This window comes from Myotis myotis, unplaced genomic scaffold (assembly GCF_014108235.1).
Source record: "Myotis myotis isolate mMyoMyo1 unplaced genomic scaffold, mMyoMyo1.p scaffold_m19_p_3, whole genome shotgun sequence".
Taxonomy (NCBI): Eukaryota; Metazoa; Chordata; class Mammalia; order Chiroptera; family Vespertilionidae; genus Myotis; species Myotis myotis.
The window spans coordinates 208,114,422-208,137,357 of NW_023416335.1; the positions used below are offsets into that span (position 1 = coordinate 208,114,422).

The 22,936-nt window shown below is 55.2% G+C and overlaps 3 protein-coding genes and 1 long non-coding RNA gene across 14 annotated transcripts; 2 read left to right on the plus strand and 2 right to left on the minus strand.

Annotated features, from left to right (window-relative positions):
* Positions 1-841: 841 nt before the first annotated feature.
* MIEF1 (mitochondrial elongation factor 1) lies at positions 842-11,315 on the plus strand. 10 transcript variants are annotated; one of them, XM_036296508.1, is made up of 8 exons: positions 842-958; positions 1,781-1,948; positions 2,562-2,698; positions 6,534-6,684; positions 7,450-7,471; positions 7,567-7,744; positions 7,935-8,197; positions 8,790-11,315. In XM_036296508.1, exons 2-8 carry the CDS (start codon positions 1,938-1,940, stop codon positions 9,594-9,596), a joined length of 1,569 nt encoding a protein of 522 aa, XP_036152401.1. In that variant the 5' UTR covers positions 842-958; positions 1,781-1,937; the 3' UTR covers positions 9,597-11,315. The 10 variants fall into 10 exon arrangements, with proteins under 10 accessions (XP_036152401.1, XP_036152404.1, XP_036152411.1 ...); XM_036296511.1 differs by lacking the exons at positions 842-958; positions 1,781-1,948; positions 7,450-7,471 and having other exon boundaries at positions 2,571-2,698; XM_036296509.1 differs by lacking the exons at positions 842-958; positions 1,781-1,948; positions 2,562-2,698; positions 7,450-7,471 and adding an exon at positions 2,781-2,918.
* On the minus strand, positions 3,048-14,710 carry LOC118649464. 2 transcript variants are annotated; one of them, XR_004965661.1, is made up of 3 exons: positions 12,950-14,710; positions 12,495-12,636; positions 3,048-5,242 (listed from the first exon to the last, which is right to left on the minus strand). It is a non-coding gene; the product is annotated as an uncharacterized LOC118649464 (long non-coding RNA). The 2 variants fall into 2 exon arrangements; XR_004965662.1 differs by having other exon boundaries at positions 3,048-4,748; positions 5,090-5,242; positions 12,495-14,710.
* A 619-nt stretch (positions 14,711-15,329) lies between these two features.
* Positions 15,330-17,459, plus strand: ATF4 (activating transcription factor 4). The gene is made up of 3 exons (XM_036296519.1): positions 15,330-15,522; positions 16,135-16,452; positions 16,547-17,459. The coding sequence occupies exons 2-3, from the start codon at positions 16,227-16,229 to the stop codon at positions 17,377-17,379; spliced, it is 1,059 nt and encodes a 352-aa protein (XP_036152412.1). The 5' UTR covers positions 15,330-15,522; positions 16,135-16,226; the 3' UTR covers positions 17,380-17,459.
* Positions 17,460-19,158: 1,699 nt separating this feature from the next.
* RPS19BP1 (ribosomal protein S19 binding protein 1) lies at positions 19,159-22,579 on the minus strand. Its single transcript, XM_036296520.1, has 4 exons — positions 22,461-22,579; positions 22,169-22,303; positions 19,911-20,008; positions 19,159-19,700 (listed from the first exon to the last, which is right to left on the minus strand). Exons 1-4 carry the CDS (start codon positions 22,510-22,512, stop codon positions 19,566-19,568), a joined length of 420 nt encoding a protein of 139 aa, XP_036152413.1. The 5' UTR covers positions 22,513-22,579; the 3' UTR covers positions 19,159-19,565.
* Between the last annotated feature and the right edge of the window lie 357 nt (positions 22,580-22,936).

Here is a 22,936-nt window from a genome sequence, read left to right on the forward strand (position 1 = left end):
CGGGCTGGGAGAGATTAGGAAATGTGCCAGAGGGCAGCTGTTCTTAAATGGTGGCTGGAATGGGGAGCCGCTGCGCCTGGCTCCAAAGCCCAGCGTTCCTTGACTTCACTTGGAGCCAGGCACCCAGGGAGGCACTGGGGGAGGGGTTTGCAGATTCCAGAAGACAGGCTTCTGCCCTCAAAGCTGGTGAGAGGCAGAGAAGCCAGTGGGTACATTAAAAAGCGGCGCCTGGCAAATAGCAGGCGCCAATGAACATGTTTGGTCGTTGACCAGCTTGAGAACCCTCACCGTGTGCAGACATTGCTGTGGGCCCAAAGGAGGTGCCTGAGAGTGTTGGGTGAGGGGCAAGGAAGAGGCTGGGAAAGACTTGCGGGGGGGACATCTGAGGTGGACCTTGAAGGGTAGGAGTTTGCCGGGAGCCGAGGGGCCTGGGAAGCTGGAACAGCGCGAATGAATGAAAAGATTTGAAATCGACCTGAGAAAACGGGCTTTGAAAGCTATGATTGGGTGTATTATGTTAGCATCCCCGCGGGTACCCCCACGGTCCCGGCCCAGACGGCGCTACGGTCTGGCCTGCCCCCCTGGCTGGCAGCCGGCTGGGGGCCCCCTTCTCCCGGTTCCAGTTTAGCATCCCTGGCAGCGCGACCCTCCGGGGGGCGGGGCCTGAGCGCGGCCCGCAGTCCCGCCCCTAGATGACGTCACGGAGGAGGCGTGGCCTCAGGGCTGCAGGCAGGGTCCGATCCAGGGGGCGTGGCCCGCGCAGCTCCAGGCCCCGCCCCCAAAGGCGAGGAGACCGGAAGTCCTCCCGCCTCCGGCCGCCTCCGTACTCGCTCAGTCCCACCCCTCAGCTCAGCGCACAAGGTCGTGTCCCGGAAGTGAAGGGGCCATGTTGCTGGGTGACCCGGGGAGAGGTACCGGGCGAGAGGCGAGTCCCGAGGAGTCGTAGCGCGGCCCGCGGGTGAGTGCGGGAGGATCGGGGGCCGGACTCGCCGAACCTCCTCTCGGGGCGCTGCCCGGCGCCCCCCATCCGTCCCGGGCCAGGGCTCCGGGCCTGGACGCCGGGGTCTCCCCAGCCCGCCCTGGGCAATCTCTACGGAGCCGCTCCGGCGCCCCGAGCCGGCCTGCCCGGCCCCTGGGTCCCCCACCCCGACTCGGCCCGCCCCCGGCCCCCTCCCTCGGGTCGGCGGAGGCCGCCCACTCGCCCAGAGAGACCCTGTCCTCACAGCCTTACGTGACAGTCGCCTCCCACCTCATAAAGCACTTTTCCTGTTGGTTCTCGGGGTTCACCTCCCACTGGCGAGGCCTTGGGGCCGGGGTGCCCACATTCGAGGAAAGGGACGGGGACAGGGATTGCTCAGGCTCGCGCGGCACGTCCGCAAGGCCAGAGGCTGATGCTTGCGGGCTTGGGGCCCCAAGTTCAGATCTTTTTACCAAATGTCTCCCCCACTCAGTCTCATGACTTTATCTGTGAAACGGGGTGATCATTCCTTGCGCGTAGGGGCGCTGTGAGGGTCCCCTTCTCATCCGCTTGGTGTTGGGCTCCTGGTGTGTGGCAGGCGCTGAGCCGGGGAAGTTTGAGCGCCCCGAGGTGCCGCACCCACGGTGGGGCCCCGGCCAGAGGGAGCTGCCCTCCGGGGCCAGAATCGGGGTCAGGGTGCAGGCTCCCCGCCTTCACGTGGGGAGAACGATGGCCTGGGCCTGTGACAGAGTGAGATGTGGGACATGCTTAGAGCACGTGTGGTCCGTAGTGAACAGCGAGCGATCCCCGACCACCCCATAGGTTCCTCAGCTTAAATGGGATCATGGATGACAAAGCACTTTACAGAGGCGAACACTGTTCCCGAAAGAGGACGGGGGCAGCTTGTGTGGAACTAGATCCGCTCCCTGAGCACTTACACGCCAGGCTCGGGGGCACCAGTCACCGCGATCCGGTGTAGATGGAGCCTTGGTACGTGCCCAGTGCTGTTCCAGACATGTTTCCATACATTCACTCACTCATCCTCCTACCGGCCGTATGGGCAGAATACCGTTTTAATCCTCATTTGACGGGCGGGAAACTGGGGTAAGGCAGCGGGTTAAGGAACTTGCCCGAGGTGATGAGCTCACTAGTGGTGATGCCAGGATTCCTGCGTCTGAGTCCTTCCGGCAGACTAGACCAGCCCTATGGTGACCTTCTATTACAGGGGCTTTACATGTTTTATCTCACACAGTTCTCAGCTATGTAGCAGCTGCTGTTAACATACTAGCATTTCCACTTTACAAGTGAGAAGCTGATGCTTGGAGGGGTAAAGTGCTGCCCAAAGCCATGGGGTAAGTGGGGGAGCGAGGATTCAAGCCCAGGCAGCTCAGCTTCCAAGCTCTGGCCCTGCAGCATCAACTGGACTTTCCCAGACGGCGGGTGAGAGGCTGGGGTCCAGGCCTAACCCGGTCCCTAAATTGTAGTGTGGCCTTGGGGGTGTCTGAGACCTACATTAAGAACTCTTTGACTTTCAGGTCATCTCTATAGGCCCTTCTGTTATTCATTCTGATTCTACGCTTCTGTTTTTCCCTCCTGCTTGTAGCTTGACGCCCAGCACCTGCCAGTCCCCCATGGCCCCGTGGAGCCGAGAGGCGGTGTTGAGTCTCTACCGGGCTCTGCTGCGCCAGGGCCGAGAGCTTCGCTACACGGACCGGGACTTCTATCTCGCCTCCATCCGCCGTGAGTTCCGGAAAAATCAGAAGCTAGAGGATCCTGAGGCCCGGGAGAGGCAGCTGGAGAAGGGCCTGGTCTTCCTGCAGCGCAGACTGGGGGGCATTATTTAGGATCCTCTCCTTTCCTCTGCCATCCTAATTCAAGGGAAGGAGGGCAAAGGTGCCTTCTGTAGACCCTCCTGCTCTCCCACCCCACCCCCACCTCACAGATGCAGTAGCAGCTGCAGGTAGGTAGACCCTTGTTTCTGCAGGTTTTGTTTTTTTTCTGATGCAGGGGACCAGGAGAGGGAGGCCCTTTTCTTTCAGGGACCAAAGTCCTTTAATCATTAGAAATCCATGGAGAAACTACAGACATATTAACAGGTATGTTCCCTCACTGAGAAAAAATAGGCCCTGAGTTTCAAGTCCTCTCAGAATAGGATTGTTATCACATTTTAGTTCAAGTAGAACAGTTTACCTATGAAAATGTTTTACCAATGAAAGACATTGGTAAAAGCTATTAGAGTTTAATTCAGGCTGGCTCATTCTTCAGTACATTCAGTTATCTTGCAGGTCTGATCACATCCCCCAAAATGTAACTGTGTCCTGTGACAGCGCCTGTAAAGCAAAGCAAGCAGTGTGTGCAGATATCGGGGGACGGTGTCCGGGCTCACAGCCCGGCACTGCTGCTAATAGTTGAAGGATTTAGGGCAAACCACTAAGCTGTTCGAGGCCTCCATTTCCTCATTTGTAAAGTGGACATAATAGTTATGAGAATTAAATGAGGGCGTGCATCCCCAGCACTTAGGGTTACTTGGCAAGTGGTATTAGTGCTGTTTGCTCCTGATTCCACTGTTACTGAGAAGTCCCACTAAATATAACCTAATGATCATAGTTAATTCAGCAGCTTCCGAGGGCCTTCTACGGTGCTGGCTTTTCAGTAGGCGCTGGGATAGAAATGAATGATCCTGTCCACCAAGGGGCTTGGGCTACCGAGATCAGCAGGAAGTCATTCGGCATGAGCAGCTCTGGAGTAGAGGGTTGGGCACAGAGCTCAGAGACAAGGATCAGCACATAGCTGCCTTGGGTCGGGGTCGGGGTAGTAGGGGAGTCGCAGGGAGCTGTAGGAAAGAGGACATTTGAGGTCTGCTTCAAATGAGAGCTAGGTTGCTGAGTAGATGGGCAAGAAGCAAATGTGGAGGTGCAGCTGCACTTTGTACTGGAAACTTGAGTCTGGCATGGCTAGAATGGTGCACCTGTAAGGCAAGTGGCTGGAGTGGAGGCTGGGCCAGGTCCGGAAGGACACTGAATCCCGTTGAGGAGATTGGGACATCTGATCGTAGGGGGACCATCACAGCTTTGAAAGCAGCGAATGTCATGGGAGAGGGAGCGTGGCAGTGGCGGCCGGAGAATAGGCTGGTGGAGATACTAACGGCAGCGAATATGGCCAGCTGAGATTGAGGGACCGAGGAGGTGGGCTGGCCGCACATACATACGACTTGTACAGCAGTGGGGCTTGGTGACCGGCTGGCGGAAGCAGGAGGAGAACGAAGAATGAAGGGTAACTGGGGTGAAAGGCTTGCCAGCTGGGTGGGAGGTACTGTGTTCAGCTTCGACAGGAAAAGCGGGGAGGAGCCTTATGTCGTGGCTCTTGGTTCTCCTCGGCCACTGGGTTGATTGGCAGGCCGGCCTTTGGCAGCGTAGGGCCCACAGGGGCCTGCTGCACAGGAAGGGCGGCAGGTCCGGAACCACAGTGAGCGACTAGTCTTTGGGCGCTAATCTGTTTTGACTGAGTTGGGTTACAGGTCGCCACCACCCCCTCCTTGGAAAAAAAAAGCCACAGAGTTCATAGCTCATTTGTGCAGCAGATACTGTGTGTCAAACACTGGCGCTGGGCAGCAGCAGTGAATGAGCCAAATCCCCAGAAGCTTGTGGTCTGGTGGTTAACAGAGGAGATGTGAGCAAGCTGCCCGAGACCCCGTAAACCACTCCCCAGCAGCGCGTCTAGTCAAATCTCCGCACATCTTACTGACACGGTGACCCTGGCGGTTCCTTCACCTTTGTCTCAGTTTCTTCATCTGAAAATTGGAAATAATAGTAAGACTAGCCTCACGGGATTGCTGGGGTGAGGAGTATTTCTCTTCCCTGAAATGGTGGCCGTGCCCAGATTCTCCACCCCCTGCCCTGCCCACCAGGTCACAACCATTTTTCAGTGTACAGTTCAGTAGCGTTAAGAACATTCACAATGTTTATGCCACATGAACAAAATCACAAATTTGGCTTTGGTACTTTTTGTTCCTCTTTGTATTCAGTTGTGTAGTACTTCCGGTTCAAAACGAGAAGAAAAGCTATTCTGTATCAAACCATCTAAGCAATGTTATATTTTAAAAATGGCAAAAAAGAAAAAAAGAATATTCACCTTGTGGTGTAACATCTCCAGAACGTCTTTATCTTGCAAAACGGAGACTCTGCCCATTAAAGCACCAGTGCTCCTCTCCGGTAGCACCGAGGAGCCAGCCCCGCTCCTTGCCTGTGAGTCCCGTTCCTAGGAGGCTCCCACTAGAGCAGGAACCTGAGTGGAGGACGAGCGGATAAGCACTTGCAGCTGGAACAAGTTAACTTAAAATAAGACCCATATCTGCCTGTTGGAGTCCATGGACGCTCTCCCCTCTTCCAGGTCACCAGGCCCTTGGGTGGGGAGCATATGGCACTAGAGTAGGAACGGCCTCCTCAACTTAACAGTTTTAATCTCAAGCCCAGGACAGCATGAGTCTGTCTCGGAAGTCAGATGTAGCTCAGGGAGCAGGCTGAGTGCCTTCTGGAAGTTGACCCCTTGTCCTGTGGGTCCAAATCTTAAAAGACTTAATGATAAACCCAAATTTTTGGAGTACTTTACAGTTTATAGAGCGTTTACATACAGTGTTTCAGTAGATTTTTTCCTCACTATAGTCCTATGATTTAGGCCCTGCAGGCATCATTCTCCCCTTTTCATAGCTGAGGGGTTAAATAATTCAGGGTTCAAAGGCAAGGACTCCATCTCAGGATTTCTGACTCAAAAACCCAAGCTTTTTTCTATTCTGCCACATCCCCGCCTGCTCTCACCAGTCATCACATCAGCTGGCCAAGGACTAAATGGCATGGTGGGGAGGGGGTTCCTTCTGGCTTCTGCTCGGGGCGGGACATGCCCTTCTGGTCTGCTGCATCTGATCCAGGGATCACTTAGGGCAGGGTGGGAGCCTTTTCTCTGCCAAGGGCCATTTGGATATTTATAACACCCTTCGTGGGCCATACAACATTATCAACCTAAAAATTAGCTTGCGCCAGACATTTAATTAACTCACTCCTAACGCCTTGTCAGGGCCAACATGGCCCACGGGCCAGACGTTCCCCACCCTTGACTTAGAGTGCCTACATCCAGTGGTTCTCCCTACTACAAATATATTAGCAAAGGTTCTCTTGTTTAAAACAACAACAAAAAAATGGTGGTTATGTGTGGGAGCCGTGCAATGTCTGTGTGGTCCTGATTGGATTCCGCTGCCTCAACTGAGTGATTCGTCCCATCTCTGTCTCAATGGTCCCTGGAGAGAGGATGCTTGGATTCTCGCCTGCCTCCACCTGTAAATACAAAGGCAACTCTCTCCTTGGCCTTGCTTGCTTTGTGCGTTTAAGTGGGAATCTATTTCATTTGGCCAAGTGGTCTCATTTGTCCCTAAGTGAAGCTTAGTTGACTGTGAAAGGTGGAGAAAAGGGCCACCAAGGTTGTGAACTATTAGGGGGAAATATCTTTGGACTTGACAGTGACTGTTAGTTAACGGTGTTTGCGGCCCCAGGTGGTGATGGCTCTGTTCTGCCTTCATCCTCAGGTGAGCAATGGCAGGCGCTGGTGAGCGCAAAGGCAAGAAGGATGACAATGGCATCGGCACAGCCATTGATTTTGTGCTCTCCAATGCCCGGCTGGTGCTGGGGGTGGGCGGAGCGGCCATGCTGGGCATCGCTACGCTGGCGGTTAAGCGGGTAAGTGCCTGCAGCCCGAGCCGGGGCTGGGAGAGGGGGACCTGCCTCCACAGCGCAGAGCTGGTCTGGAACGGCCTGGACGCTGCTCATCGAGTCGACCTGGGTCATTGGTGATTAGATGAGACCTTAGGAGAGTTCAGTTAAGGCTGCTGCTCGGTCTCTACCCCAAAGAAGTCGTTGGAGAGACAAATAAAGACGTTTATCCCAGCGGGTAAAAAGTTATAAATACCCCAAATAGTCTTCCTTGACTACCTTATTTAAAATAGCAACCCCCACCACGCATACACTTCCTGTTTCCCTTTTCTACCTTATTTTAACGTTAATCTTTCTGCATACTTTGTATTTAACTTATGTTTTGCCTGTGTCCCTCTACTGGACTGGGTCTCTTTGGTTAGTGCTCTAGTTTTGTACCCAGAACAGCACGTCATAGACACTCAATGAGTATTTGTTAAATGAATTAATCAGTGTTCACCATTACATTCATAAGGTACAGTGTGGTATAGTTAGAAAATGTACCATAATGTTGAACACCGGTTCATTTTTACTGGCATGGGTAAATGATAAAAATCGTAAGTGAAAAAAATCAGTTTTCAAAAGTATATATAGAGCAGGATCCTAATTACCTAAATCTATTTTTCCAGAAAGAAATAGAAATATACTAAATTATTAACATTTATCTCTGGGTTGTGACATTATGGATAAATCTGTTTCTTATTTATATCATTTCATGTTTCCTGAACTTTTCTATTTTCTACATGGAGAAAGTATAATCCAGAATAACACGAAGGTATTGAAAATTAGTCTAGAGCTCACTGAAGCTGCTGGGAAGGAGGGCAGCAGGAAGGAAGGAACATGTGTGGACGGGTCCTCTTGCTGTTCCAGATGTACGACAGGGCGATCAGTGCCCCGACCAGCCCCACCCGCCTGGGCCACTCGGGGAAAAGGAGCTGGGAAGAGCCAAACTGGATGGGCTCCCCGCGACTGCTGAACAGGGACATGAAGACAGGCCTGAGCCGGTCCCTGCAGACCCTTCCCACAGACTCCTCGGCCTTTGACGCAGGTGAGAAAGCCTCTGCCCCTTCTGGGACTTACCTGTGGGCCCTCAGTGCTACTCCTGCATGTAGCAAACATTCCTTGAGCACATAGGTGCCAGGCACTGTGCTAGCACTTGCCTGTTGTGCCAAGCCCTTCTTTCTGGGATCGAGGCAGCCTGGGAAGAGCTGACATGCTTCTCTCTCTTGCCTTGGCAGATACATTCTGCCCACCCCAGCCCAAGCCACTGGCCAGGAAGGGCCAGGTAGACTTGAAGAAGTCACGGCTCCGCATGTCCCTGCAGGAGAAACTCCTTTCTTACTACCGGAACCGGGCTGCCATCCCTGCCGGTGAGCAGGCTCGGGCCAAGCAAGCTGCCGTGGACATATGTGCTGAGCTCCGGGGCTTCCTGCGGGCCAAGCTGCCTGACATGCCACTTCGGGACATGTACCTGAGTGGCAGCCTCTATGACGACCTGCAGGTAACGAGGCGGTGCTCACACAGGGTCGGGCTGGGGACTGACCCACATGCTGCTCAGTCGTGCTGTTGGTACAAAAGATGAGTGACCCAGGCTTGCCAGGAAGACTGCAGTCTGGCTGCTTCTGAATTCTGCACACACGGAGCATTTGGGGAGCATTATCTTGGGTCTTGTTTTTTTTTATTTTGAGATATAGATCTCATTTATTTTTTTAAAATTTATCTTGGTCTTTAAAAACCCTTTCTTGTTTTCCAGTCACACAACTTCTAGGACACCGTAGAGGCCTCCCCCTTCCTCCCTCCTGTCCCTGCCTCTCTTTCTAGTTCTCTTTCTGGGTCTTTAGGCGTGGGGGATGTCCCGCAGACTTTCATGCCCCAGGACCACGTGGCACGTGGCTCACGTGAGCACGAGCTCGTGTCTGCAGACCGGGGCTTAAATCCTCATTATGGCTGTATCTGAACTGAAAGGTCGACAGGAAGGAATTCTTAGTTTCCTTTACTGTTGGGGGAATACAAGATAGAGGGACCTGTGTTTGAGGAAGCTGGCTTCTTGAACAGATTACATCCCTCAAAACCTTTTTAATTCTTCTCACCAGGTGGTGACAGCCGACCACATCCAACTCATCGTGCCCCTTGTTCTGGAGCAGAACCTGTGGTCGTGTATTCCCGGCGAGGACACCATCATGAACGTCCCCGGCTTCTTCCTGGTTCGCCGCGAGAACCCAGAGTACTTTCCTCGTGGGAGCAGTTACTGGGACCGCTGTGTCGTGGGCGGCTACCTCTCCCCAAAGGCGGTGGCAGACACGTTTGAGAAGGTAGTGGCTGGCTCCATCAATTGGCCGGCCATAGGGTCTCTCCTGGACTATGTGATCCGCCCGGCACCGCCGCCAGAGGCCTTGACTCTGGAAGTGCAGTATGAGCGCGACAAACATCTTGTCATTGACTTCTTGCCATCGGTGACTCTCGGTGACACTGTCCTGGTGGCCAGACCACACCGGCTAGCCCAGTATGACAACCTGTGGCGGCTGAGCCTGCGTCCTGCTGAGACGGCGCGCCTGTGGGCTTTGGACCAGGCCGACTCGGGCTGCCGATCTCTGTGCCTCAAGATCCTCAAGGCCATATGCAAGTCCACTCCAGCTCTGGGCCACCTCACTGCCAGCCAGCTCACGAATGTCATCCTCCACTTGGCCCAGGAGGAGGCTGACTGGTCTCCAGATATGCTGGCCGATCGGTTCCTGCAGGCTTTGAGGGGACTCATCAGGTACCTAGAGGCCGGAGTCCTGCCCAGCGCCCTGAACCCCAAGGTGAACTTATTTGCTGAGCTCACCCCTGAAGAAATAGACGAATTGGGATACACTCTCTATTGCTCATTGTCTGAGCCAGAGGTGCTGCTGCAGACGTAGGGCAGGTGAGGGCCAAAGGGGTGCTGGGCAGTCAGGCCCTGGATTCTCTGTTAGAAACACGGCTCTAGAGATGGCGCCTCACAGGGTCCCTAGGTGCCTCCCGTCCTGCTGTCCATCGCCCTGGTCACTTCATGCTGATTAGAATGACATCTCTTAAATCTCCTATTTTCTCAAACCCAACCCTTTCTATTTTTGTTACCAAACACTGTGCTCCCTCCTCCTCCTCTACCCCTCGCTCCAGGCTAATTTTGCTGGAATGAACTGACCAGGTGGAGCACCGGCCTGAGCTGTTGAAACCACTTGGTGTTTTGCATGGGGCCCAGGTTTTCTGCTCCCGTCTGTCCCGCCTTGCCCTTTGGCCTGCTTCTCTCCCGTGTCTTCTCTACCTTTTCCTCCTGTTCATGCCTTGTTTGTTCCTTTCCCTGGGGCACACCTGCCTAATCAAGACGTTGCCTCTAGTTGAATATCACTGACCTTACTGCATGTTCCCAAGCTGACCTCTGCGGAGCGCTCAGACAGTATTTAGGGTTTCTGGGGGTACAGTGACCTTCGATTCAGGTTCCTGGAAAAGCAGCCCATTCCCCCAACCTCCTGGCCAACTCCTAGCCGTAGGGCTGAGAGGTCTCTCATGGGAACACGGTCACTGACCCTCACAGAGGGGGGGCTCAAGATAAACCGATGCAATGTTATTTGGAGAGTGTTTTTCAGTGGCCACCAGTGAGCGTGCAGAATGGGGGAACCGGAGGCGGCCTGGGAGGGGATCTGTGGACTTGGCGTCTCCAGCTCACGTGGCTGGTCCAGACCACAGCACCCGTGTGCAGGAGTCAGGAAGACGAGGAGGGAGGGGCTGCAAAGGCAGCCCCTCTGCATGAGCGCGTTCGCTCACCCCTTCCTTGCCTCCCTGTCCTTTAGGGTGAGGCCTTCAGGAACAGCCTTAGCGCTAGAGGCTGAAGGGAGGTGGACAGGCAGCAGGCTGTCCGCTGGAAGACCCAGTCCTCAGTTGTGGCTCAGTGACCGTGTTTCTCCCCCATCAGGCCTGCCTTTCTAGGATGTTGTCTTAGAGCAAGAACAGTCCTAACAGTCCGCCATAGTAATGTGAGAGGCTGTTTGTGGAACTCTCCAGGCACCTCCAGAGGCCAAAGGGCACCCAAACATGCTCAGACCTCTCCCCTATCCCCCACCCCATCCCAGTTCTGTCTCTCTCTCACCCAGCACCTGGGGAGATTGGTGCTACCTAGGAAGAGTGCACACGGATAAAACACATGAAGGAGGTGGGGACTTCCTACGCTCCTTGTTTCCCGCTGCTACAATTGCACTATTTATTGCAATGTAAAAAGTACCCTGAGGGTGGGGAGGAGTGTTTAATACACAATGCCAGTGCATCTTCTTGTTTTGTGTATTTTTTTCCTGTTTGTGGCAAAAGCCTGATAATTCTGTTTCTGGTCACCTGTCCAGTATTTGTTCTCCCATCAAGTGTTGCTGTTCTCTCTGTGCATACTACCTCTCCAGCCGTGAGAGTCTGGTGAAGCACTGCAGCTATCTCATTCCTTCCCAGTGACAGTGACATGAAATGGCTCTATAAATAGCCATGAAACCTCAGCTGTCCTCTGGATTTAGGGCGAGATTCCTGTTCCCTTTTTGTCATGGACGAGGGGTTGAGAACGAGGGTTAACCTTGGAGAACTTCCTGCCTTCTATATGTGTGCAAGGGTTCCTTTAAGTGGTCCAGTTGTGTCATTTGTATGAAGGTATTGGGGGAGAAGGAAGCACATAACGCTCAGAACCCTGAGAGGGATTCCCCAGCCTGGGCTGTTCAGAATCAAAATGGAGTTTTAAAAATCTCTGTGCCTGAGTGCTCCCTGGTGAGCTGTGCAGAGGTAATGGGTGGAGCCTGGCATGGCATCTAGGAGAGGGGTGGGCTGAGAAAGTGTTGCCAAAACATGGGTTATTACTCACTGAGATAAGGATTTGGTTTTCCCATTGTATTATAAAACCTACAATTTGCCTGGTTGGTGTGGCTCAGTGGTTGAGCGTTGATCCATGAACCAGGAGGTCACAGTTCAGTTCCCGGTCAGGGCATATGCCTGGATTGTGGGCTCAATCTCGTTTGGGGCATGCAGGAGGCAGCCGATCAGTGATTCTCATCATTGATGTTTTTGTCTCTCTTCCTCTCAAATCAATAAAAAATATATTTAAAAACAAACAAATATAAAGGCAGGGATTCTTACTGCCTTTGCATGGAAAGACTAGACAAAAAAAAAATCCCCTACAATTTTCCCAAGGTGGTGTCTCCAACCAAATTCCATATAAAACATCGAAAGGAGAGCTAAAAAAAGAAAACATTTTAAAGATCAAGTCTCAAATTGTTAAAGCCGCGTGTAACTGTGATTTGAGTTTATCTCCTCTCTTAAAGAGCATCTCTCTCAACTGTTTCACAAAACCCAAACACCGTAACTTTGCCATTTCATAAGCGAGAACCTCTTAGACGTTCTCAGAACTAGAAGCTGTGGGAATTCCCTGTCCTGGTCCTGGCGGTTTTGCTGACCAACTGGGCAAACCTCGTCATAAAACATGGAAGACAGACAAGTACTTTGAGATTCTCGGGTAGAAGAGGGCAACATTTTGCTTCCCCTTTAATTTTTGGGGAAAGATGTGGTGCCTTTCCCACCATTCTGCCTTTCTACTCATAACTCCCCTTTCCTGAAGCAATAGCACCTGGTCCTATGTCTCCATTTGGAGATTCTTTTACACCATCTAGGATAAGCAAACCACACAGCTAGTGTTTACAAAATACACTCATGGTCTTGAAATTGTAATCAGTCCCAAAGTGTATTTTGGTTTTCCCTGTTGCCCCTTTTTAAAAATGAGTTCAGGACAATAGTATTTTTTATACACTTACTTGTGACTTTTTTTCAAATAAATAATCAACGCTCATTTGGAAAAGCTGTGTTGAGGCCTACAGTCTTTCTTCCTGGGTCTCAGCCCCTGATGGTCCACGGGTTGACGCTCCAGATCAGCTGAGTTTGCTCCCTCGTACTCCGCTAAAGTTGAGAACACAAATGGTTTTGATGAGGAATCAGCCTCAGGATCCTAAGGCCCAGGAGTGTCTGTACGCAGGGATTTCTGTAGGTAGGGGTCCCCGCGTGTGTTCAGGGTTGTCTGCTGTGGTACATCTCTCTTGAGACCATGACCTGGGATCTGTCAGAACTCTGCCCTTGCTGCTGAAGCTCAAGGCCACAGACACCTAGGACTAGCGTAGGGAGGCTGTAGCCTTTTCGGACACTACTGATTCTAAGTGGCCAAAGTACCAGAGAGGTGGGCTCTGCGGTTAATGGTATACACTGTGTTGCTCACCTTTTCATTTTGATCACCTTGTAGTCTTTAAATTCTCGGTCCAATGCCAAGTCTACAGTTGGCCTTCGCTCACTTGCCTGCCCTTCAACAGCAGTTGGTATGTTTGGCTGCGATCTGGAGTCAGTCACCAGTCTTTCGCCCCGTCTTGGGTAGCTACAGAGGGAAGCAGCCTGGCCTTGAGACCCAGAGAAGTGCTGTCCTTTTCCTCCTTGAGGGAGGAGTAAAGCTGGAAACATGGTGCCCTTCACAGCACGGGAGGAAGAAACGAGACGTCTCCTTTCCGGCAGCTTTGACTTGTGCGTGGCATGAACCGTTCTCCCACAGGAGCGCTGCTCTTCCTATCGGCTCCAGCCTCGGCGTGCTTGACCTGGGTCCCCACAATAGAACGGGTGGGGCGAGCTGCCACTGAAGTCTTTCTTCCGTGACCTCTGCAGCGTCAAAGCTGGGGCAGTGTTACTTGCTTTAATTTTCAGCCATCTGCGTGGTCAGCCCTCAGGAGCACTGACAAGTCTCCTGATACAACAAGAGGAGGACAGGTGCTGTGGGTCCTCAGTTGTGCCTGTGGAAGACGTGTAGTGGCTCAGGGACTCTTACTGCCTTTGCACTGAACGGCTGGACGACTTCTGTGTATTGCAATTCTTGGGCCTCCCCAAGGGGAAAGGAAAACCACACACCAGGACCCAGTGTGCTTTGCATATACCAGTTGTTTATAGTTGTTGGTTTCCTCTCAGTAAATGACAGGCGGCCTCTGAGAAAGCTGGATGATGTAATGGGGATGGCGAGGTGCCTATCGGGAGGTCTGGGTCAGAAGACCTCAGTTCTGATAATCAATTGGGCACCTACCAGGTACCAGGCACTTTGCTCCGTGCTTTCCACACGATTTCACTTCACTCTAAGGATAATGATACTACTCATCATTAGCCCATTTTACAGATGAGGAAACTGAGCCCCAGCAAGAACAAGTCACTTAACCAAAACATCCTGGCTGAACATGAAAGAGCCAGGATTCTTTTGGGTTTGCCCCTGAGACCTGTCTTCTAACTCCTACGCCATAAGGCCCTCGCTGGGAGCATGTGACCGGGCAGAACACCGCCCCCATTAGTCCTGTTTACCATGGTCAGGCCACTGAGCTAGATGAAGTCACTTAATGGCTGTGGCTGAGGACAGCGGTTCCCGAAGTTTTCACAGCAGAGCCCTCGGGACTATTTGTAAGGCCCGCTGAAATGCATGGAGGCACAAACCCCAGGTTTGTGCACAAACCCCCGGTTTCCGACCCTCCAGGGCCTGACTGCGAGGGAGAGGATGGCCCCGCCGAGGGCATGGGTTCCCCTCCGCACAGCCCACTGGGACTTGCTCGGAAGCGGACGCCTGGGAGGTAGGTGAGTCAATTCCCTCCTCGTTTAGAGAAACAGCGTGCTCAACCAAACAAGTTCTGCGGTGATGGCCTGCGTGTTTAATGGACAAGCAGACATATTTTGGCAGAATGGATATATAAAAACAGAACTGGTTGGGCCATAGGATTCTGCATCTTCCAGCGCAGAGCTGGCCTTTGGGGTAGGTGGGCAGGGGTCAGGCGATCTTCCGCCTGCGGTCCTCAGCTCCCCTTCCCAATACTGAAGGGCTCCCGTGTGGTGAAATCGCCCCGAAATGACATTTCCTTTTGCCCAGTTTCATCTTCCAGCCGCAGCCTGGCCCCTAGTTAGAGCTGCACTGAGAGCTGGCAGCTTGGCGATCGCAGGGGCTGGGGCTGCCCTCACTATTTGGGGCTGGGTGGGTGGGAGGGTGGCGGCCGGCTACAGGCCTGGCGGAGGGAGCCGCTGGGAAGTCGGGGCACCACCGAGGGCGGGCGGACGACAGACCCCAGACCCCCAAGCGGGAAACCCCCGGCCCCCGCCCTTCCCTCGCGCACCAGAGGCCACCTCACTGCACAACCCACCCATCTTGGACCCTGAGCCAATAAAAACTCGAGTTATAGATGACTCACCACGGCTGGCCAATCAGTCGATGCGCGCTCTCCGCCGGCATCTCGCGCGATGAGAGGGCTTCGGCCTTCACAATAAAAACCTTTCTTGGAAATGCCTTCTCCCCGGCCTTCAGCTAACACCGGAAGCGGGCGTGTCTGGTGGGTCCCTCCGCGCTCGCAGTGACTCTTTGATCTTAGGAGCCTTGTAAAGCAGTGAGTCTTTTGTTTCGCGAGGCCTTTAAAATAACATATTTTCTCTTTAGACTTACGCCCTGACCAAAAAAAGTCGTTGGTTGGAAGAGGTAGGGCGTCAACAGATGAAAATAAGTGGGCGGGAGGCGAAGGTCACGTGACAGCGGAAGGATTTTTCTTTGTGATGCGGCTCATAAAGGAAAAAGTTATAAAAGACCCGCGGGCCGGCTGTTGCGGCCATTTCCTCTCCCGCCTGCAGATGTAGACCTTCGAGCGTGTCCCTTCCTCCTCCGCTCCCACAGCTCCCGGCCGACATGGCGCACTAGAGGCAGCAGTGCCAGCGGCAGCATTGGCCTTTGCAGCGGCAGCAGCAGCACCAGGCTCTGCAGCGGCACCTCCCAGCGGCTTAAGCCATGGCGTGAGTAGGGGGACGGGCTGCTGGGTCCGGGCGCCCCCGGGCCGCCGAGGACCTGCGATCTGTGTGCCTGGGTGCGGCCGCGGGCCGGCGGCGTCGCGGAGGGGGAAGCGGTTTTACGAGCGCTGGGGACGCGTGGCCCCAGTGTGCCTGCCCCGAGACGCCGGCGCCGAGCTGGGAGAGCGCGGCCCGGCCCTGGGCCCGGGGGAAAAGCCCCCGGTGGGAGGAATAGCCCCCGGCGCCTCGCCTCCCCCACCCCAGCCCGCCGGGGCCCGCCTGGCGCCGGGCGAAACGTGGCAGCAGCAAGATGGCGGCGGCTGGGCGGCGGCCGGCGGCGTGAGTCACGGGGGCGGGGGAGGCGGCGGCGCGGCCGCGTTTGGACGGGAGGAAGCAGCGCCTACCTCCTGCGGCCGCTGGGGGAGCGGCCCAGCGCCAAGGGCGTCCACGGGGCCGCCTGACCGGGCGGAGCAGGGAGAGACGCACAATGGCTCTGGCGCCACGTGTTTCCACTTCCCTACGGCCAAGTCGGGGTTGGCCTTCCTGCCTCGGGGTGAAAAGACGAGCTTCTCCGGCCCGCCGATGGCTAATCGGGCTTTGTTTCTCGTTCCTATGCAGGCTTTTCACGGCATTCAGCAGCAGCATTGCTGTAACCGACGAAGACACATTCGAATTAAACACATTCCTCGATTCCTGCAAAGCCCCACAACATGACCGAGATGAGCTTCTTGAGCAGCGAGGTGTTGGTGGGGGGCTTGATGTCCCCCTTCAGCCAGTCGGGTTTGGGGGCTGAAGAAAGCTTAGATCTCCTAGACGACTACCTGGAGGTGGCCAAGAACTTGAAACCCCATGGGTTCTCCAGCGACAAGGCTAAGGCGGGCTCCTCCGAATGGCTGGCTGTGGATGGGTTGGTCAGTGCCTCAGACAACGGCAAGGGTGAGTGCCCATCGTTGATTTGCCACTGAGTTCTGGTCGTAGTTGGTTGCTTTGTGCATCTGGCTGAATTGATTTCTTTTAAAATCTTTTGCAGAGGATGCCTTCTCGGGGACAGATTGGATGGTGGAGAAAATGGATCTCAAGGAGTTTGACTTTGATGCCCTGTTAAGTTTAGGTGACCTGGACACCATGCCTGATGAGCTTTTGGCCACGTTGGATGACCCCTGTGACCTCTTTGACCCCCTAGACCAGGAGATTAATAAGGAGCCCCTCCATACCGTGAACCCAATTGGCCATCTTCCAGAAAGTCTACTAAAAACTGACCAGGTAGCCCCCTTCACCTTCCTGCAACCTCTCCCCCTTTCCCCGGAGGCCCTGTCCTGCACTGCGGATCATTCCTTTAGTTTAGAGCTGGGAAGTGAAGTTGACATCTCTGAAGGAGAGAGAAAAGCAGACTCCACTACTTATGGTTCCATAATCCCTCAATGCATAAAGGAGGAGGATGCCGCCTCAGACAATGATAGTGGCATCTGTATGAGCCCGGAGTCCTATCTGGGCTCTCCCCAGAGCAGTCCCTCCACCTCCAGGGCCTCCCCAAACAGGAATCTGCTGTCCTCAGCTCCCCCCTGTGGGTCTGCTGGCCCCAAACCCTATGACCCTCCTGGAGAGAAGGTGGTAGCTGCAAAAGTAAAGGGTGAGAAACTAGATAAAAGGCTGAAGAAAATGGAGCAGAACAAGACAGCAGCTACTAGGTACCGCCAGAAGAAGAGAGCAGAGCAGGAGGCCCTCACCGGTGAGTGTAAAGAGCTAGAAAAGAAAAACGAGGCTCTGAAAGAGAAGGCCGATTCCTTGGCCAAGGAGATCCAGTACCTGAAAGATCTGATAGAGGAGGTCCGCAAGGCCAGGGGAAAGAAAAGGGCCTCCTAGTTAGGGTAGTCGGTGTGCTTGTACATAGGAGGCTTGTGCTGGAGATGTGTATCATAATAAATTATTTTGTAGTGAAAGTACTGTGCAGACTGCTGTATGTTTTCTTGCCTCAAATAACCCAGCCAACTGTCCTAGGACTAGATTCTTAACGAGAAGGAGGTTTCAACATATTTTAAGGTTGAGCCCAGAGTGAGAGGTGCTATCGTCAGGATCACTGGTGACTCCATCGGACTCCGGGCCAGAGCCCCAACAGCAGGTGGTTTTCCCAGAGCTGGGGATCCCTTGGTGGGCTATCCCTTGGTTAGGGGCAAGGCTCTAGGGAGTTGTAACTGGAGGGAACTGGTAGCAGGAACAGCCCAGGTTCCACCTGTTCTCCCAGTTGGGCCTTTTGCCAACATCTGTCATTCAGCAGCCAGATAAGGTTCCACAGTCCGTCCTTGAGCTGGGTGTGCTGATGAAGTTTCTACTTCTAAACTCTGGTTCTGATGCCCTTGTAATAAACTATTAATAGGAAAGCAAAGGGAAGGACCTACGCCTGTCATTTGGGCAGCTTCACCAGGAAGCTACAACTTGACACTCCCCCCTCCCCCCCCAGGAAACCATAGGTATATGGTCTATTCTCTAGGTCACTGGGGGTGGGGTGGGGGGAACAGATCCATGCCCAGTAAAGTTGGGGGGACATAAGGAAGGCACTTAGTCACCTGGGAAAAGGTCATTGGCCAGAACTGTGGCCACTGCAAGCATGGGGAGATAGAGGATATTTAATCTGGGCTAAAGGAGTTCTTGCTGTTGAGGATTCACACCCACATTCAAAAGGACTAAGGACTGCAGCTAGCCTAAGCTTAAAAGATGAATCTACGGATATCCGGTGTGTAGCTCTCCCCCCACCAGGGTCATTAAGACTCCGCTGGAGGGAGCGGGTGGAGCATGAGGCAGGATAGCAGCTGCTCTGAGGAAGGTGGGCCACTTCCTGTTTGGAGTCCGCACCCTCCTGCAGCCGTGACCTGGGTGACCTGCTTCCTACCGCTCAGGAGAGGCATCTGCAGACACGACCGGGTCCAGCTCCACGCCGGCCGTTCTGTGGCCCACGCTCAGGGTGGAAAGCTGGTTAACCACCAGGAACAGCTCCAAGGTAGTGGGTAGGGGCGAGGAACCCTCTCCTGGTACATTAGAACCCATGCAGGGAGGTTGACTGTCATTCCAGCCACAGGCCCCTTCAGAAGCCTCAGACAATGCCATGACCTCTCAGGCCCTTTGGGGGAGGGGGAAGAGAGCTGCCTGAAGGTGCCCAGGGCCCTCCTCTCCAAGAGGCCCCCAACCCCAAGGGGCCCCTGCTTCCAGGACTTGTCCTCTCCACACTTAAGACAATGCTGGTCGGCACATCCTGTGCCCAACACTGCCGCCTGCAAGGGGTCCAGCCCCTACCTTTGTGCTCAGGCACAAACCTGAGTGTGAAACCCTGTTGCTTGAAGTCGCCTCCTGAATCACCCCACCAGTCCCCCAACACTTGACACACAAGCACAGGACTTGGGCGACAGGCTGGCAGCACTCCCTTTCCCCAGACCCTGGAGTCTCATCCCTGGATCAAAGCTGGCAGCTGTGGGCGCCACCCAGGGGAGGGCCCCTCTGGGCTATGCCAGCAGATGCTGGGTGAACTGAGTGGCAGGCTGCACTGGGGCTGGACTGGAGGACTTCTGCTCTGGAACTCTAAGAACCACACTGGGAGGTGGGGGAGGGAGGGAAGGCTCTTCAGGGCCACAGGAGATGAGACACCTTGAGTCAGACCAGCAGCACACCCCCAGCTGGAGCCCATATTTATTAGGACCTGGAAGCACACCCAGCAGCCCTCCTCTCCCTCCTCGAGGTGTGGCCCCTGAGGGCCAGTAACTGGCCTCTACGGCAAACAGTCAAGAGGTCCTACTTGGGCCAAAGCAAACAACAGAAATGTTCCTTTTTGGCAGGGAGGCAGCTCTTCCCAAGCCTGCGGGTCCCCTCCGTCCGCGTTTAAATGCTCCCGCAGGCGTCCAGCTCACCAGCTCCACTCAGCCTGCCCCCAGCTTCAGCTCCGGAGCTTCCTTGGGTCAGCCTGGCCGCCTCTGTGCATGGCAGGGGCCAGGCCCAGCAGTGGCTGTGAGGTCAGAGGAGGACGCTGGGCCCCAGCCGCTCCCCCGGGGCCCTCCAGGAGCCTAGCTGCCGAAGTATTCCTGCTGGAACTTCTGGAAGTCCTCCTCTGTGAACACAGTGCCTTCAGCCTTCTTCTTCTTCTTCTTCTTGGCCACAGGCCGGTCACAGGCCTTGCGGCCCCGATTCTGGCGCAGAATCTGGGGATGTGCAGGAGTCAGGACATGAGGGAGCTGTACGACCTGGTACGCTCTCAGCCCTTCAGGGGGAGACCCCCCCCCAGCACAGCAATACAGGAACGTGGGGGGTGGCCCAAACTGCCCCCTATGCTAGGGCTGAGACCCCCAGGATCCCCAGGAACATCCTCAACTCTCTCCCCCCAGCTTCCTTCTCATAGCCACCCGACACACCTGCTGGGTGACGGACTCCGGCATGGTGCTTCTGGCACCGGTCATGAACTTCAGGTTCTCTCCAAGGTAGCCTCGACACTCTCGCTTCTGGAACTCAGCTGTGGATGGATGGTAAGCAGGGTGGCATAATTTTAGATGCACTCCCTGGAAGCCTTCTAGGTCCCCTCTTGATATCGCCCCATTAATGCCCCCCCCTCCGCCCCCCTGGCCAAAGGCCTTGTTGTCCCTTCCCTCAATTACTGTAATAACCTGGGCTCTTTTCTGTCAAATACACCCTCCACACAGATCCTGCTGAAAGTCCTCTTGGCTCCCAGATGTTCAAGTGACTCATGCAACAAATATGTCCCAAGTGTTTAACTGTGTGCCAGGCACTGTTCTAGGTGCAGAGCACACAGCAGGACACTGACAGGCAAAACCTCCTGCCCTCGTGGAGCATACATGCCAGTGGGAAGGCTGCATTCTTTTTTTATTGACTGACTTGAGAGAAAGGGAGAGAGGGAGAGAAGGAGGGAGGGAGGGAGGGGGAGGAAGAGAGGGGGAAGAGAGAGAGAGAGGGAAAGAGAAACACTGATGTGAGAGACACACATCAATTGCTTGCCTTCCTCACTCACCCCCAGTGGGGGCCAGGGATCGAACCTGCAACCCAGGTATGTGCACTTGACTGGGAGTCGAACCGGTGACCCTTCAGTTCATGGGCTGATGCTTTAATCACTGAGAAACACCGGCCAAAGGCTAACTTTTTTCTTTTTAATCCTCACATGAAGATGTTTTTAGAGAGAGATGACAGGAGGGAGAGAGAAACATCAATTGGCTGCCTTATGCATGCACACCGACTGGGGACTGAACCTGCAACCTGGGCATATTGGGACGATGCTCTAACCAGCTGAGCTACCCAGCCAGGAAAAGGATGCAGGTCTAAACCCGAGGGTCTGAAAACGCCTCAATGAAATGATGTTTGAGCAAAGACTCAAGGGAGAGTGTCGTATGTGGGGGAAGATCATTCTAGAATCTCTAGACAGAGAAACAGCCAGTGCGAAGGCCCTGAAGCAGAGGTGTGGAAAATGGCTGGAAGGGGAGGAGAGCGCAGAAGGGGCGGGCCGGGGGCCTCATTAGGCGCCCTGAGAACTGGGCCTTCCCAGGACGGTGTGGGGCGGAGAAGAGGAAGGTCTGACCGATTCTGTAGGATCACTTTGGCTGATTTGGGGAGCGGGGAGGGGAAGGTGAGAGACCAGTCAGGAGGCTCTCACAGCCACTCAGGCAAGAGATGCAGTTCCCAGGAGCGGCAGCCAGAGGTGCTTTTCAGATCGGCCACTGAGGGTGAGAGTCCCCTCGCCGTCAATGAAGTACCGATTACGGGACGAGGTCTGGGCTGGCTGGGGCCACCTGTGCCCTCTGCCCTTCACACCAACATCACTGCTGCTCAAATGGGCCTCCCCTTTCTGCCTCCACACTTTTGCTCGGTCGGGCTGTTTCCTCCCTGGATTTCATCGTCCTTTGAACAAACACTTGAAACCTTTTATGCACCAGGACCAGGTTCAGGGACTCGAGGAGCTCCCCAAGTCCTGGCACATATCCTCCCTCCCACCATCCTGCCGGTCCCCAAGTCTCCATCGCCTTAAGTGGCACCCCATCCCCCCACGATGCTCTAGAAGAGACCGGGCTCCCTTCTGGTGTCTCCCCCTCCCTCCAGTTCACCACTGAAGCCCATCAGCGCTCCCCAGCACAGCTCCCCCTGCACAGTCCCTCCTCTCTGCACCCGCTCCACGGCCAGGCCACGGCGCCCGTCACCTGAACGGGGAGGTGAGCGCGGGGCTGCCACCCGCACCCCCTGCACCCACCGCACGCCCACTGGTCACCGTGACACGCGCCACCTCCGACCGCCGTTCAGACAGGCCACCTTCTCCAGGTTTCCAAAGGCAGCACACGTCCTTCTGGCCCTGCCGGTGCCGTTCTCGCTAGAACGAACACTCTTCCCCGCGCCGCTCCCTCGGAGGTCTGGCTTCGTCTTTCATTCGCAGACCCTCTCGGGGCACCATCTTCAAAGCCCTCCTCACACCGAGTTGACGTTGCAACTCTTTGCTGTCCGCCCCCCGCCCCGGGGCTGTGGACCAAGCGCCCCGGGCCTTGTGTTTCACTCCTCCGTCCCCCCAGGACTCCGCTCCGCGCGTGGCTCATGGAGGTGCCCCCGGAACGAACGCCTGGCCCGCGCCTCCAGTCCCCTTCCTCCAGGGCCCGGCCCGGCCCCTTCCCGACCTTACCCAGCGCCGACTTGGGCACTTTTCCTTTCGCCGAGTTCCGCAGTTTCCCGGCCTGGGTCGCCTTCGCCTTCGCCTTCGCGGCCCGCTTCCCCGGAGCCCCGCTCGGCGCGGCCTGGCCCGGCGCGGCCTGGGGGGCTGCAGGGAAAGAGGAACGGACGCGGGTCGGGGGGCGCGCAGGGTTCCCACCCCCCGGGGATAAGGCCGGGCAGAGCCGTTCCGCACCCTCGGGGCTCCCGCCCTCAGCCCCCGCCGCCCGCGGCCCGCGCGGGAAGTCCGGGCAGGCTCCCCTCACCCTCGGGCGCCCCCAGCAGCTCCAGGCCTCTCCGCAGCAAGGCCGCGGACATGGCTGCACCGCGCCCCGCCCACACGCCCCACGCTACTTCCGTCCGGGCCGCCCCAGCTGTCCCAGCGGAAACCCGAGCGGGAACAGAAGGTTCGGGGTGAGCGGGCGGAAGTGCTCACCTTCCTTAGGACGCATGCGCCAGGGTTAGCCAGTTTACGAATGAGAGGGAAAAGGGGCGGGGTCGGAGGCGGGGACAAAGCGCAGACAGACGCATTTGTTGTCCAATCCCAGCCAACTACCCGTTTGGGCGCCAGGCCACGCCCCTTCCGGAAACCGTTTACAGCTAGCCTAACCGAGTTGATCCAAACTCTGAGAGGGCGGGGGCGAGCGCAGTGTTAGTATTCTCAATTTTTACAAAAAAGGAGAATGTTGAGTTGGATTTTTTTATGTACTTCAACCAAAGGAACATATCGCACAGATTGAGT

Excerpts from the sequence above, each read along its gene's own strand:
- MIEF1 (XM_036296508.1), top strand. Across the intron at positions 6,685-7,449 it reads CTACGCTGGCGGTTAAGCGG|TATAATCCAGAATAACACGA; the intron begins GTAAGTGCCTGC and ends ACATGGAGAAAG. Across the intron at positions 7,745-7,934 it reads CTCCTCGGCCTTTGACGCAG|ATACATTCTGCCCACCCCAG; the intron begins GTGAGAAAGCCT and ends TTGCCTTGGCAG.
- ATF4 (XM_036296519.1), top strand. The coding sequence starts at position 16,227 with ATGACCGAGATGAGCTTCTTGAGCAGCGAGGTGTTGGTGGGGGGCTTG. Across the intron at positions 16,453-16,546 it reads TGCCTCAGACAACGGCAAGG|AGGATGCCTTCTCGGGGACA; the intron begins GTGAGTGCCCAT and ends AATCTTTTGCAG.
- RPS19BP1 (XM_036296520.1), bottom strand. The coding sequence starts at position 22,512 with ATGTCCGCGGCCTTGCTGCGGAGAGGCCTGGAGCTGCTGGGGGCGCCC. Across the intron at positions 22,304-22,460 it reads GCTGCTGGGGGCGCCCGAGG|CCCCCCAGGCCGCGCCGGGC; the intron begins GTGAGGGGAGCC and ends CTTTCCCTGCAG. Across the intron at positions 20,009-22,168 it reads AGTGCCCAAGTCGGCGCTGG|CTGAGTTCCAGAAGCGAGAG; the intron begins GTAAGGTCGGGA and ends ATCCATCCACAG.